The 16,335-nt window shown below is 37.0% G+C and overlaps 1 protein-coding gene across 1 annotated transcript; it reads right to left on the bottom strand.

The window, feature by feature from the left end:
* Positions 1-371: 371 nt before the first annotated feature.
* On the bottom strand, positions 372-16,193 carry LOC117293711 (rab proteins geranylgeranyltransferase component A 2-like). The gene is made up of 18 exons (XM_033776127.1): positions 16,122-16,193; positions 13,391-13,457; positions 12,832-12,913; positions 11,349-11,497; positions 10,461-10,974; positions 9,941-10,057; positions 9,539-9,659; positions 8,130-8,245; positions 7,160-7,266; positions 6,227-6,301; positions 5,876-5,920; positions 5,674-5,730; positions 4,464-4,524; positions 3,656-3,752; positions 3,425-3,514; positions 2,403-2,572; positions 1,774-1,890; positions 372-1,184 (listed from the first exon to the last, which is right to left on the bottom strand). Exons 1-18 carry the CDS (start codon positions 16,171-16,173, stop codon positions 966-968), a joined length of 2,256 nt encoding a protein of 751 aa, XP_033632018.1. The 5' UTR covers positions 16,174-16,193; the 3' UTR covers positions 372-965.
* Between the last annotated feature and the right edge of the window lie 142 nt (positions 16,194-16,335).

Here is a 16,335-nt window from a genome sequence, read left to right as displayed (position 1 = left end):
GAATTGTATCGCTCAGATGAAGAAAAACAAAATAATTAAAACCAAACCATAATATACGATGACAACTGTTGCAAATAAGCTAAAACAATGTTTTGGTCACCAGTAGATTGCCAACAAAAAAATCAAGAATCTGTAATGGGATATGCCTCCGTAAGTTGCAAGTTTAGCTGAAACACGCTGAACTGATTCAAGGTTATCAGAACAATTTTACTGTGCATTTAGGAACTTCTACAACATGGTTTTATTATATTACTTTTAGGGAATTTGATGATAATAATGGTCATAATGGGTTGATGTGGCTGGCAGCTGAATGCGCCCTTGCATGCCTGCTTCTCGAACACGTTGTAGCCGCGTCCTTCGCAATTCAGCTCTAGCTGTGAGTAAGAACGATTAGCCCCCCAAATTATTATAAAGCTGTACAAAAAAAAAGTTGTTAATGAAAGAGTTTTGCATATTGGTTGAAATAGTGCCTATCAGCCCCATAGGCTTGCTTTTGCTTAAAAGTCTTCAAAAGTTTAAAATCGGCTGAAACCTTTTGGGATCATTGCATTGGTCAGCCCAATGTTCATCGTCAAAAGGCAAGATTATGTTACTTTAAGCAGAGTTGATTTCAAGTTTATTGCACATCATTTCTGGAGTCAGTTTCATTTGCCCCTTCGCAACCTGGGACAAATAAAGCTGTTCAACGGAATAAATTTGTTTTTGATTAATTGCGATGTTGCAAAATAGTTGCGATTTTCAGCAAAGAATTAAATTAGCTATTTTGTCCGAGTGGCGTAAATAAAAAATATATACAGTTTGAGTTATCAATTCAAAGAGTTGAAGGTGACCATCACCAATCCAATTCAAAAGTATAAAAAATGTAAACAAATAATTGTGGACAAAAGAAAATAATCTTTGGTTGATAAAAAAAAAAAAATTTGGAAAACCTGGATGAAGCTTGACCTCTTGAGGTCTTTACCTCCTTACGAATCTGAAATGGCGTTGTCTCCCGGTCTGTCCTGGTTCTCGGAGAGCTTTGACGCATCTTCAGAGGGTGTGGCTTCTTCCGAGGGTGTGGCATCTTGTTTCTCATCCTTGTCTTGCTCTTGCATCTTAGAGGAGCACCCCTCCTCAGTCTCAGTCTCAACTGCTTCTGGTTTCTTAGCATCATCATTGGAGGAGGGATTTGCCTCAAACCCAACCTGGAAGAGATCGGGATTAGTGTTACAACTCAGTTTCATTTTTTTGATCGAGTATTCAGGGTTTGTCGTTAACTTTTTCAGTGGCTAGCCAGCAGGACCAGCGCAGCTTGTAATTTCATAAGACTGTATGCTTTTTCACTGATCCATACTTTGTGTTAAATAGGGATGCTTTCAACACCATACTAGCCAACCATACTCTTCTTGAGTAACATTTTTAGTTTAGCTTTTCATTTAACTAGTCCACCAGCTTTTTCACTAGACGACACTTTATACTAAATAGGTATGATTTCGCAACACTGAACTAGCCAGCTGGACTACTTACACTACAGTGAATTTTGACATGTCCTCAGGTATTTTAACTAGCACTTGGCCAGCGGACCACTTTTAAAGAATTTGGTATCATCAACCCAAATTACATCCCAGATTAATCCGTTTGTACAGATTTTGTCCTTAAAAACCCATGGTCTACAGATGTTCCAATGTTCATCCAATCCTTTGGCAGTACTTCTGACCACATGAGGGCGCTTTCAACTGCAAATTTATTTGCATCACACACACAGTTTGTAGTGAAAAGAGGCACAACTCTTACCTCTTTATGTTCCCCAGGGTTGTCTTTAGAATGATCTTCAAATACGATGTCTTCAGGTTCAGGAGCAGCCGGTAGAAAGTCTTCTCCTGGACAGATTTTCTCAAAGAGTCTCTTCGCCTACAAATTGTTTGAAGTTGAAATGATTCAAGGTCAAAAATAAAATAAAATTGGATATTTCAATAAATATAAAAGAACTATTGTAACAAACAACCAAATCGTATTAACATTATTTAGGACATCATTTTAAATCTCCCTAGACACTCTATTTCTGACATTATTTTACAAGGCAAGGGAACCACTGAGAGACTGTTCGGCTGAGTTAAGATCAGGGAGTGAAGGATGAGGCTTGCTGGCCACTGTGTACGCCATCCAGAGCTAGCTGTGAGCCCCCTAGTTCTCTGGGAACCCATTGACGGAATCAGGAATAAGGGCAGGAGAAGAACTTCATTCATTGACCAGCTGAAGAAGGAAACATCCGAGCTTAGGACGCTGATGCTCAACTGACCGACTGACTGACTGACTGTTCGGCCGAGTAGAGAGAAACCAGGGATAGGGAACCTCCAGACCGTTAAGTTCTCAACTCGTAAGATTCATTTAATATTTCCAAGGCATCTAGAAAGTAATCGTACCTGTGCAACAGCGTGTTCGAATCCTACAGCTGTCCCTGGGCCGGCAGTAACAAGCACGTTGCTAGGAAGTCCAGCAGCTAGTGCTTCGTCGTCACAAACCGAGGTGTCAACCTGACTGAAGAATAACGACCATAACACTTTGGGTTTGACACTCTCCGAGTCAGAATCCTCTGTGAACATAAAACAGAGAAACTAAACTTAAAATATAGCATTGTAATGCTATGAAGGATTTTAGGCATTGCATTTGGAAGTATCAATATTTATTTGGTTTGCGGTAATAAAAAAAACATGTTACATGTTTCTACTTGCCAGGTAGATTTTGTTTTATAGAGAACCGTTTTGCTTTATAATCTTCAATCAGAATTCTGGACACCTCTCTCATTTTCCTGCTTTTTAACTACTACCTGGGCTGACGGAAGAAAATCGGCCAGAACTACCGGTACTACTAGTACCACCCATGTAGTAGTTAGAAAGCAGGAAAATTCTTTCTCAGAACTGAGAAGTCTCCCAAATTCTGAAAATTTACACTGCGTTAGTAGAATATAAAGCAGTACAGTTCTCCAAGGAACAAAATCTACCTGACAAGTAGATACACACGAGGTGTTACCACAAACCAAATAAATTATAGTAATGCTAGCACCTGTTACCGTACTAGACCCTGGGACCAATTTTAGAGAGCTACTCAAGCAGCAGAACAAGTTGGTAAGAACAACAAAATTATGATTACCAGAATAAGGTTACCGACCTGAATACCATTTCTCAAGTACCATCTCTGACTAGTATCCTGATTGATTTTGCTTAGCAGAATTGTTTAAGCAGTGTTTTCTTACTATACAGCTGTATGGAATAGCCTAATAGATTGATCTATAGATCCATTGCATACAAACTGTACACTCTCAAAAAGTGCCCTAACAAAGACCAAAGTTTTTAAAATCATTGAATAACTTTCTTTTGTGCGTAAAAACGTGCGCAGCGCCCCTGTAGCGTTTCGCGTTATGCAAGAGATCTATTCGGACACTAACCTTTATTAAGTGGTTGGAAAAGCTTCTCCAAAGCATACTGGAGGTCATTCTTGGCTTGACCTGTCCCGGTAGACGTCAAGTGGACAACAACTAAACAATAAACAACAACAAACCAAAATCAAACACAACTTCAAACTTAGTTGTCTTTTTTAATTTCAGTTAGAATTTTAACCATATAACCAATATTTTGAAGGGAAAAATGTGGCGAGAAAAAAAATTATGACTACTCACACATGTCTCTTGGGCAGGCACACGATCCATGTCCAAGCTCGAGAACACGGATTGGACTGTTCTGTTCCGAGGTTGGAGGCACAGTTAATAAAGTTATCTGAAAGTAGTTTGAGAAAAAAACAAGGGAAACTGAGTGGGGTAAATTTTATTTAATTTTGAGTTGACCAAAGACAAATTAACTAGTGTGGGATTTGAATTGACGACCTCCAGATTAACGACCAGCGCTATAGACCGTATTGAACAACCCCTTTTTGCTATAAAAAGTCGCCATCTTGTAGGGCAAACCGTATGCGCATCCAAACGCGTTCATCATCGAAGCACGCAGCACGAAACATTCCCAGTTTGATTTCTACGGCACATGCACGCACATATGCACGCACATGCACAGACGCCATCTTGTAAGTCAGATATTTGAGCCGCGTGACGTTATATCTAATACGGTCTATAACAACTGAGCTACCTGGCCCTATAATAATAATAATAAAAATAATAACAGTAATAGTAATAACAATATTAGTAGTCTTCTTATTTTGTCAGTATATTTGCTAGGGCTGGGAAGCTCAGTTGGTAGAGCCCCGGCATGATAACCTTGAGGTCATAGATTCAAATAAAGCTCTAGTGAGTTTGTCTTTGTTCCACCTAAAAATGAAAAATAACTATCATCAACCCAATAATACTTCTTTGTGGAATTTTTGTTGGTTTACTATCAATACAATTTCATCATTATGCAAAACGGAAAAGGGAGTTTCTAGAATTTGTGTACAAATTTGACAATTTTTGAGAAAGGTTTATTGATTTGATACTATACCTCTTCATTGTCCGAGTTCTTGAGTGGTCTGTCTGTTAGAAGTATACCTCTGGAAATAGTCCTGGGGGGACGGTTAAAAAATAGTTGCTTAATTAGTGACATTTTCTATTAAAGAAATAGTTTTTCATTAGGTAAATTCACTTGGCTGTGAAATGCAATATATACATCAAGGTATGGGATTTGAGCTGACTGCAAAGTGCAACAAATTAAAAAAGCGTTTATCAACTAGTGCATGCTGTTGCATTTAGCAGGGTTGGCTTCAAAAATTAAAAAATCTCAACATAATAATGAGAAAACATCTAGAGTACTGGTAAGCCTGACTACTTATCAAAGTTACAATTAACATTTTATTATTATATTTGTATATTTAAGAACGGCAATTTCATATGATGCAAAGTAACATACATGTAGAATACTTTAAGATAGAAAGCCATACAAAATCATAAATTTTACTTAAAATACTCTACATAATTTTCGAGGAATACAAATTCAAAACACACATGTATGCAATGATGATCAATGATGAAATGATGAGTATACACATGTATGCAATGATGAGTATGCAATGATGATCACATACAAATACGAAAGATAGAATAACAAAGAAGATGAGGGGGCAAAACATTTAACAAAGAGGGTTAAAATACAATTGTTCAATAACATTCACTGAGTCATATTTTACAAACAGGAAAGCCAAGAAATAAATTGATAGTTAGATTTTAAAGACCACACATAAAATGTTACCTTAAACAAGTAAAAAAAAAAAAAAGGGCATCTTAAAAATGACGGGGAAAATTCATGGAACATTAAATAACTTGACCATTTTACTGTCTGGTCATTCAATATCATCCACTGTGGTCTTAAATGAAAAACCATGCCAGCCTGCAAGATGACATCATGTGGTGAAAGCATGTTCAGTACAAAGTCAACCCTCCTACTGCCTGACCATTCAATATCATCCACAGAGGTTATGAATGATGGACAAACCAAAGAGCAAGCTCTATGGATGAACTATGCCAGCCTGCAATATGATATCATGTGGTAATTGCATCTTCACAGTACACATAATAACACACTTAGTTCTATGCCCAGCTGTGCCCTCATCTACAGCATGTGCGCCGTGAATGGTTTCAAATGGTTGTTCAATTCAATGGACAAGACTATGGAAAGCAAATGTACAAGGGGAAAATTAAAGTAGAGGGTGACTTACCCGGATCCTATATTTACGGCCTGTGGCGGTGCGTAACTAGTCTCCATAATCAAATTGCTACAAAACAAAAAGCATCAATATAAGATTTCATCTCCCAAAAGTAAGGCCCGTAAATAAATGAAACAATTATTTGTTTTCTTGTTTGTTTTGTTTGTTTGTTGTTGTTGTTTTTTTGGTTTTTTTTGGGGGGGGGGTTACTTACTTGCAAGTTAGTCTCCTACCATCAGAGTCTATTGCACCCTTGCACCTAATGAAGAGGAATCAAATGAGTTAATGAAATAGTGCACAAACAATCAATGTTTATTACGAGTAAGAAAAGATTTGAACAACTGACCCTGTGATTAGCCATGGGCTGCTGGCCCACAAAATCATTCACTTGGGCAATTGGATTCAGGAAAAATTGGAGCTCTACGGTGTTAATGAAAGCCATGTGATCTACAATCCTCTAATCAAGAAACATGGATCTACTTGCCATACGATGAATAATATTAGCTGTTTCTGTATTAGTCTAAAACATTAACGTAATTGATGCACATGTAGAAGCAGAACTTACAGATTATTGTCGTCGATGATGAGTTTCTTTACATTTGTTCTTAGCATGTAGATTCCAGCAAAAACAGCGCAGAGCCTGAAAGGAGAAAGCAAGGCTGGAAACATTGATCAAATTCCAAAAGACTAAAGGGGTTGTAAGCCCAAACATTTTGTACTTGACCACAATTTACATTACATGATTTGAATAGAGCCTATAATGAGCGAAACTTTGAACCAATTTATCATGTAACTGTTTTGTTTAAATAAGCACAAAGAGAAAATTAGAAGATTTATCTCATTAGTCTTTCGAGTTTGTGGGTAAGTTTATTTTGATATTCAACAGGTGTTTTTTTTTTGTTATTGAACAAAAACCTCCCTTTGTAGTAGTTTTAACACTGAAAAGTAATGTTCAATTGTTCACTTTGAAAATTACCCTTTTTGCAGTGGAACCTGCTCATTCAGGAAGTGACTCAACTCAACGGGGCCCAATTTCATGGCTCTGCTTACCCGCCAAATTCTGCGCTTATGATAATTATTCCCCGCTTACGTGCAAGCGCCGAATTTCTGCGCTAGCCTTGTAAGCGTAGAATGCCTATTAACGCGAGAGTCGCACACGCAGAAGCCAAAGCTCGCCGCTTACCCGTGAAATACGCTTGCCGTAAGTGCAGAATTCCCTGCTTCCGTAAGCGCCGATTCTGTGCTTACGGTAAGCAGAGTCATGAAATTGGGCCCTGATCAAGGCCAAGGTTTGTTATTACATATAAACGCATAAACAAACCATGAAGACTATTTCGTCAGCTTTACCAATCCAGTATAATATCTTCAATGAACAACCCAAGTAGACAAGTAAAAGATGCATTGTCTACTCTTGTTCAATAGCTTGGAAATTTATTTGTTTATTTATTGTGTATTTATTTGTTTCCCCTTCTACTTTAGCCACTATGTCAATGTCTACCTGCAGAAGCACTGGGGGAGTTCACCGCTGCCGTAAAGAGTCCAGAGGAACGCTGTGTTGCCATAGCGACCTAGTGATCGCAGGAAGATTTGCGTTGCCTTGAGAGCCTAAAAAAGGATATTCAACGACATGAAATTATTGTTTGATAAAAATTAAATAAAATTATACATTACAAATGGTGAACAAATTGTGGAAAAAACTTTCAATAATGAATAAATAATATGAACGCTTATAGCGTACCAGTAAGTCTTAACTCTCATGGTGCAATACAAAAGAAAAATTTCGTAACATAAAAATATCAGCATTCCAAAACAACATATCAATTACATAATTCAAATAGTCAATACCATCAACTTCTGCATAACAAGTTGACAACAAACTTGATAAATATTATATCATTAATAAAATTCATGGTTTATTAAAATGCAATTTTTAATAGGATTTACAAAAAGATTTTCAGATAGGGTTGAAAAAGGTGGAACAGTAAAAAGTAAGAGATAAAATATACAATATACGACTAAAGCACACACTAAAAATTGAGTGGATACACAAATCAAAGTGAAAATTATGCTTACAAATTCTCACAAGAAACAAAGTGTAAGCCCATATGTACGAAAACGAACATGTACATTAAAAAGGCAGTAATGGAATGCAGTCAAATGTGTATGCCAAGACAAAATTAAGAAAAAACATTCGTTTACAAATAAATATATAATAAATTTGTTCACATTGCAAAGAGAAAATGAGATCCCTCAAGTTTATAAGATGGACAAAATGTTATTAGTAAATTCAAATGACATAATATTTTGAATGTTCATTGTGAACAATCATTATTATAAAAATTGATATCATTTCTCAATATATCTGACAAAGGGACAAATTAGAAAAAAACATATGTATTTAAAGGAAAAAAAACACGAAATGAAACGACAAGAAATGACATATCTACAGCTTTCGATTAATAATTTACCTCCTCTGTTGGCGTGTTTGCATTCACCATGGCGATAGAATGCATCACAAAATGCTGAAGTGTCGGGGTCAGCTTCCTCGATTTCAGGAATTCTTCAAAAGGACGCTCACGATATTCTGTTGATGAAAAACATCACACTAATACCATAGGTGCAAACAAGTACACAGTATAGTTCAAAGCCAAGCTGTACCACCATACATTACCAGTACAATTAACCAATTTCAAATTGTTGGTCAACTGAATGAAAATGTTTTCTTTTTAATTTGTTTTTATTCACTCTGGTTGTGCATCTTTTTAGTGCACACAGGGAAAACAATTTTCACTTTTTACTTGTAATCTGTGATGAAATAAATAAAATGAGTTGAATTGAATTGAATTGAGTTGAAGCCAAAGATCCTCAGAAAAGCAAACTTAATCACTATACCTGCCAAGAACCCCATGGAGAGAAGAAAGGTTAAGTTTTATATGTCGGAGGAAAACGCCAGAGAATTATTCCAGGAAAAACCCATACCATCAGGTAAGGGGGTGAACCAACAATCCAAAGAGTGCTCCATCGAACTCAAGAGGTAGAAGGCAAAGATGGAAATTACAAGCTAACCCCGAACACCAATTTTACAAAGCTGCGAACTTTACATATTTGCAATCAGGGAGATGTGGAGATTTTCAAATTTGCTAATCAGACCGTGGAAATAATGTTTTACTTCAGGAAACATCCCACAGAACTAGGAAGAATTGGCAGATCTAGTGTTACCAAGAGTAGGAGTTTTTAGTCCTTGGACTTAAACCAAAACGAACTGAAAAGTCCCCTTGCAAATAAAATCATGCTCCCAAACAACACCCCCGTTGAGGCAAAAGGAGGCAAATATTTGCACATCGTTGTAATAAACTGCTCAACCTATGAGAAACGCTTTGCTTGGGTCGGAAACAGGCCATTACTAATCTGTCAACTTTAGAGTCAGACCGAAGCTGCAGGACTTGGCACTCTTTGATCGAAATGAATTTAAAGGGAAGGTACACGTCTGGTAGTTGTCAAAGACCAGTGTTCTCACTTGGTGTATCCCATCAAGCATAAAACAACAAGCCTGTGAAAATTTGAGCTGAATTGGTCATCAGAGTTGCGAGAAAATGATGACGAAAAAAACACCCTTGTTGGACGAATTTGTGTGTTTTCAGATAGGAATAAAAGACTTCTAGCTAGAAGTCTTTCATTATTTTAGTGAGAAATAACCTCTTTCTCAAAAACTACGTTACTTCAGAGGGAGCCTTTTCCCACAATGTTTTATACTACCAACAGCTCCCCAATGCTCATTACCAAGTCAGTTTTTAAGTTAATATTTGTTTTGAGTAATTACCAATAGTGTACCTTCCCTTTAAAACAGATTACACTTGATAAGTGGTTGATCTCCTACCTTCGTATTCATCCAGTCTGTCCTGGTAATTCATACTGAATTCAATCACACGCATCAACATGCGCTTCTCCAACACACTCACGTACTTGCTGCTGAACACATCCGCACGAGAGCAGGGAACCTGGTGATTTGTCAAAAAATGTATAGATGAAAAAACTGTTTGCATCAGGGATAAAGAACTAATAATAAGTTGTGCCCTTACACCGATGTTTGATGTGTTGTATATTCAGAGATTAAAGGTAGGGTTATACTATGGTAATGACCCTGAAAGAAACTGTAATTTTAATCAGAAAACCTACTTATTACAAAACTGAATACTCAGCATTTTTGGGTTTGTATTAAAGAAACAAAGGTTGTTGGTAAAATAGGAAAACAACCAAGCTCATGGTATTCTTGACTTACTTGTTCCAGCTTGTCATCAATGACAGTGAGTATTCTACTAACAGCCTTGAACTCAGCGTAGCGACTTATACGAGACGTCACCAATAGCTCCACCATCGAACCACGACAAAACATCAACTGTTTTCAATCAAAGAAAATACTACTATTAAAGCATTTTTCCAACCCAAGTGGAAAGACCTCCCTCCTTGGTACTTTTATGTGCAACACACAACACACGCGACGAGGCAATAGTGTATGTTTTGTTTGTAGTAACAACATGTGTATATCTACTTGCTGGATAGATTATGTTTTTTGAGAACTTGTCTTGCTATATGTTCTACTGTCGTGGGGTAGATTTTTCTAAATTTGTGAGACTTCTCAGTTCATCCTGCCCATTAACTACTACCTGGGCTTAAGGTAAGAAATGGTTTAAGAGCTTGAGTTTGGTGCACTTGACCGCTTGGCCATGCCATGCCTTGCAGTTTTTGGCTACTTCTTTCCAATTTGATTGACCAGACAAAACAAAGAAACAAATACACACCTTCGGAGCCAGGTCAATGTTAAATTTCCTCCACATCTGGTCTATCTTTGCCCACGTCCATTCTGTTCTGTTACTTGCTGCTACTCTTTGTACTTCAGCCGGTGACCTTTGATCTCCTGACCCTTGACCTTCAGCTTCCTGTCCTAGTGACCCTGGCTCTTGTTCAGCTGCCCCTTGCCCAGAGACAGCCCCAGAAGCTGCCTCATTTGACCTCTGACCTTGTTCTGCACTTTGACCTTCGTCCTGGCCTGGTGGTACCAATCCACCTGCTGCTCCCTCTGCAGAACCTGATTGGTCAGCTGGTGTCACCTGAGATGATTCTTGATTCTGATTGGTTGCAGCCTGCTCCCCACCCTCTGCTTGGAGTTCGTCTTGGTTTGATGTACTGGGGGATTCAGGAGCAATCTGAGGAGCGTTTTGCCCCTCAGCACCTTGAGCCTCAGGCACCTGGTCTTCATCCAACACACGAGGGGGTACGATCACTCTCTCCAGACTTGGCAATTCCACTCCATCTCTAGTGTACCAACATATAACCAAAAAAATTACTTTAAAAAGTTCCAAGTAGCTTTACAGAAGTGAATTAGGAAAGAATTACAATACAAAAGTGCTTAATACTTTCCTGAGCTATGTGCAACAAAATTTACTGACAAATCACTTTGGTGGGATATGAACCTAAGACTTTTGCATTGCTAGAACAGATGTCTCACCACTAAACGACAGAGCTAGCCCGGTGGCTAAAAGTAATTTGAATAAAACGTGTTAGCAGCGGGTACCACATTGATAATTTATCTTACCAAGTCGACTTACTGACATTAACAAGTCAACTCAAGCCAGGAATACTTTCACAGGCATGTAAGTTTAATGAACTTAAGAGCCTCTCTCACTCACCTGACATAACAGGTGACATCGAGATCTGTAACTGTACGGACATCTTGTGGAAGATCCAAGAAGCATTCTCCCTCCCTCAGCTGACTGGAAACATCAGATTCTGAAGTCGTCGTCTGGTCATTGGATGAATTTGCAGTCCCATCGGATTCCTACATGTAAAGAACGCAAACAAATCATTAGGTTTCCAGGCTAGGCCTGGCCAAAGCTGATGATGATGTTATTATATGCCATGTCATTCTCTTTAGAGCCAGTTGACGGCAAGGTCCAGTTCATTTCATTTAGTTAATTCTGGTTGTGAAGCCAACGACTCCCAGAAAAATTAATCATTGTACTAGCCAAGAACCCAATGGAGAAAAGACAAGGAAGTTTCAGTTTTAGATGTGGGAGGCAAGCCCAATAGAGTTATTCCAGGGAAAAACCCACACAGTCCGGTAGGGACTGAAAGCACAATAGCGTAACCAGTGTGATTTAAACCAGGGTCCTGGAGGTAGAGGGTGAGGAAAGATACCATTATGCTAACCTGACCACCCTCAGGTCCTCAGCCAGATGCAAGGTGTAAAGAGAAAACCTAATTAAAGGAACTCGTTGCCTTGGATCGGTCGAGTTGGTCTTTGAAAAGCGTTTATAACTGTTTGTTATAAAATGCATATATGGGTAGAAAGATGTTGTAAAAGTAGAATACAATGATCCACACAAACATGCCTCTAAATTGCACGGTTTTCCCTTTACCTCATCGACTAACACGGTCGGCCATTTATGGGAGTCAAATTTTTGCCTCACATAAATGGCCGACCGTGTTAGTTTGCACAGTAAAAGGAAAACCACGCAATTTCGAGGCAAATTTGTGTGGATCATTGTATTCTACTTTTCAAAAATCTTTCCAACCATATGCATTTTTACAAAAAAAAACGGTTACAAACGCTTTTCAAAGACCGACTCGACCGATCCAAGGCAACGTGTTCCTTTAAAGCCATGTGACACTTTCGGTAAACAGTATTGTCCAAAGGCCCACACTTCTTGTATCACGACTTAACAAACCTGTAAAAAATTTAGGCTCAATCGGTCATCGGAGTCGGGAGAAAATAACGGGAAAACCCACCCTTGTTTCTGCACGTTTCGCCGTGTCATGACGTGTGTTTAAAATAAATCCATAATTCTCGATATCGAGAATTGATAATTGTTTTAATGTTTTCTCAAAAAGGAAAGCATTTCATAGAACAATATTTCAAGAGAAGTCTTTCACCATTACCTTCTGTAAACCCTTAAAGTTATTTGTAAATCTGTGAACTTTTATTTTTTTTCTGTTCAGAAAGTGTATAATGGCTTAAAGATTACACGAAAAAAAAAATAACTGTGTTTAAATTAGCAAATGCGGCTATGGATTGTCATGCCAACATGCATTGAAGCATAGGAGGTTCATAGCAACACCTAGAAGCAACACCCTTAGCAACAGCCATAGCCACCAATTGGGACACTGGCTTACCTGCAGAGCTTTGTTTCTATCAATCCAGTCCAGCAGACTACGAAGATGGAAGGTCGCCCAGCTCCCACTGTAGTAATCATTTCTGTATTGGGAGGGAAATGTATGGAGATCAAAATTATGAAGAAATCTAAAACAATAGACTGAAAGACAGGCTGTGGTCAACAAAAGGGGTTTACATTTATGTAAGTGCAATAATTGTAGTTCATTATGTTCTTTTGTTTATTTTGATATTTTGATTTATCTTGTTTTACCAATAACCAAACAAACAAACGTTGAGTTTTAGATATAGTTGAAAACCTGAAATAGGAAACAAAAACACACAATCATGCAGGAATGAAAACCAAATCCACGTGCAGAGCTGGGGTCCGAGGCAGGATTTGAACCAGGGTCCATAGAGGTGAAAGACAGGGAAAGAAATCACAAGGCCAGAAAACATGCGAAAGTGAGAGTCTTGCTATAATACACACCAGTGTGTTAGGGTAAAAAAAATTTTTTTTAAATCTTTATATCGGCTGCAAAAAATAAATAATAATAATAATATCTTTTGAAGAGTATTCACCTGTCGAGATGAAGCACACGATGACCAATCCTGGCAAGTGCAGCAGCAAGGATACTCTCCTGCAATCCTGTCAATGAAAAAATATTTTAAATTTTTGTAATAAAAGAAACTGTTTTCTTTCAACACAACTAGGAATAGCGAAACTGTCCGAGGTATTTATGAATAACAGTTAACCCATCAAGATTAATGCTGTTATATTTTCTAGGGAAGTTTTTAGATTTTGTTAACCTGTTAACTATCCTGTGGTCACACGTTTTCAGTAGGATACAGGAGAATTGTTCATGATCAAAAACTAAATGATTCTTTTTTAAATCATTTATCAAAACTATTTACAATGACACTTGCAATTCATCGTGTGTTGAAATCTTAAAAGTTTGGGTTTTAGTTTACAGTGCTTATGCATGCACGACATTGCAGCTGCGCTATATGTTTTCAACACTTTCATTGGTTGTTTTTTTTATTGAATATTCAGAAGCTAGTATGGCGTGCAAGATAAATAAAAAATCCTATTCAACTAATAAAATATTAAACAAATTTAATTACATTTCTGTCCTAAGACATATTTGGCTACTTGACAAGAATCCGTAAATATCACAAGGCATGACAGTAAAACACCCCATCCCCCTTGAAACACTTTGGTTTCAGGAGGTAAGAAACCAATATATTTTTTATTTTCTATTATTTATGACGTTTACCAGAATTTATTGCATTCTGCAGTTAATCCCCCCCCCCCACCAATTCTATTTTTTCATTTTCACTTAAAATGTTTTAATGTTTTTCCCATATTGGCACGCCATAGAATCCCAAATAGCAACCACATCATGGGATATATCTAGTGACTGAAGGAGAATGAAACTCAATCTAGCAGATGATAACTTTGTTTTGAACTTTTGAGGTTGGATGATGTTTCTTTAACTCATTAGATTGTTGGCATAATAATGCACTAGTGATACATAGTTTTATACCAAAAATAATTCATTTTATAAATGTTTGAGCATAACCTATGACAGGAAACTTTATTCTCAGCATGATTAAAGCCTGACAAAAATACAGACCGTGAGTAAACAGCAGAGCTAGAGCTTCTGTCATCAGTGGAACTTACACAGTCTCGCGGTAAACAGGAATCAAATTCAAAGTTGAAGGTTGAAAACATTATATGAGGGTCGATAACATATGACCCTTCAATACTATTAATTATAATAATCAGACTATAGTCGCCTAACCGCGAATAATTATTTAATTATTTCTGAACTAAAATTTAATATTATTTAATAATTTTAAAATAAATATAAATATTATAAGAATTACGGTAGTAAACTAGATTAGAACGTACAAAAAAAACTACAAGTATCGTAGTAGGTCCTGTTTTCGAGGTGTCCCTAAAATCGTGGCAAATCTTTTACCTCTCTGTGAGCAAAGAGTCTCCTCTCCCTTGACCAAAACTTAGAAACACGTAAGGCTCCACTGGATATTTGCACTTGTAAATGCAAAAAGTTTGGTATTTTAGGCATTTCTACAAGGTACAAAAATATGTCATAATGTTGAGGCCATATAAAAATTTTTGCCCACCGAAAAAGTTTCATCAAACACTATTTCAATTCACATTTCATGATGATCAAATCATGTGACTGAATATTTTGCTGAGCATTCTGGAAAAAAAATACAGAGGCTTAAGGAAGCCATGTGACTTATATCATTTTCTAATATTTTTGGAGATTTCTTTTTTAACCCTCCGATCAATATTATTATTTATATTAAAATTTAAACGAGCAGCTTGTTGATTCAATTATCACTGTTTATTTATACGCTTTATTATAAATTTTAAGAGGAAAAAAGGGGAAAAAAATAAATAAAAATCGGATTTGAAATCCGATGATTATTCACACTTTTTATTAAATTATTTATTTTAGTAATTTTTTGCAAATTACCATGGTAATTTTAAAATTTCATTAAAAAATATTTTGATTAAAACGAAGACAACTGCTGGCTATAGAGTCATACACAGAGTCTCAAAGAACACTTGTAGTCACTGCAGATGTATCTTCCATGTATGGCTTCACCGGTAAACCATGCTTTCTTGTTTGCCGTGAAAACAGGAAAAACTCAAAACAAATGGGGCCAGTTGAAGTCATCGAAGATCGGTGTGTAGTGTGAACATTTCAATGTCCATCAAGTTTTAATATATGTTTGCATACTTCACATTAACAAAAGAAGGTAATTAGGGCATCGGTTGATATAAGGCATCATTACTTTTTTCCCAATTAAAGGCATAATTATTAATAGCGTGAAAACTGGTAAGGCCTAAGCCTAAGGGGAGGATACAATTGTATTGAATTACAAGTTACAACAATTGAAATTCTAATCTCATTTAATTATATTTAATTAATATTAAGTGATTTGCCTTTGCTTACTCATCTCATAACTGCATATTATAACTACAAATTCTGATATTCAATTATAATAATATGGAAACACTGCTGAAAACAAGAAAGAAATACAACCTAAAAAAGCCACATAAAAAAAAAAACACACTGTACAAACGCAAGAGCGCCCTCTTTCACCCTGTCTGTCAAAATATCTGATTGACAATCGCAGAAAACCAAAAATGACTAAGAACATTTTTAAATGTATTCTAAACCGAATTCAAACTGTAAAAGCTTGCTCATTTTCTACATGCAGAAAGAGAAGTTGCTTATGTGGAAATAAAATTTGTTAAAGAGGTAAAATATACCTGTTCCAAGCACAATTTCGTCGTATTCTGTTGGCAAATCCGGAGCTGCCATTTTCAGAAGTTAGAAAAATCACGCCTTTTAACAATTAGTCTGGTCTCTTGACTCCGATCCCTTGATACAGTATGTACCATTCGATAGTCAGACAAAGTAATTGTGATCAATAGAGGGCGGTATGCCAACAAAAAACATTGGTTCCCAGCAACCTACCAATGC

The sequence above is a fragment of the Asterias rubens genome, chromosome 8, assembly GCF_902459465.1.
Source record: "Asterias rubens chromosome 8, eAstRub1.3, whole genome shotgun sequence".
In the NCBI taxonomy this organism is placed as follows: domain Eukaryota; kingdom Metazoa; phylum Echinodermata; class Asteroidea; order Forcipulatida; family Asteriidae; genus Asterias; species Asterias rubens.
Note: the sequence above shows the minus strand (reverse complement) of the source record. Positions and strands in the feature narration are given on the sequence as shown.

Coding starts and splice junctions, on each gene's coding strand:
- LOC117293711 (XM_033776127.1), bottom strand. CDS start 16,173: ATGGCAGCTCCGGATTTGCCAACAGAATACGACGAAATTGTGCTTGGA. Junction 4,525..5,673: donor GCCGTAAATATAGGATCCGG/GTAAGTCACCCT, acceptor CCGTCCCCCCAG/GACTATTTCCAGAGGTATAC. Junction 2,573..3,424: donor TTTCCAACCACTTAATAAAG/GTTAGTGTCCGA, acceptor TTATGTTCACAG/AGGATTCTGACTCGGAGAGT.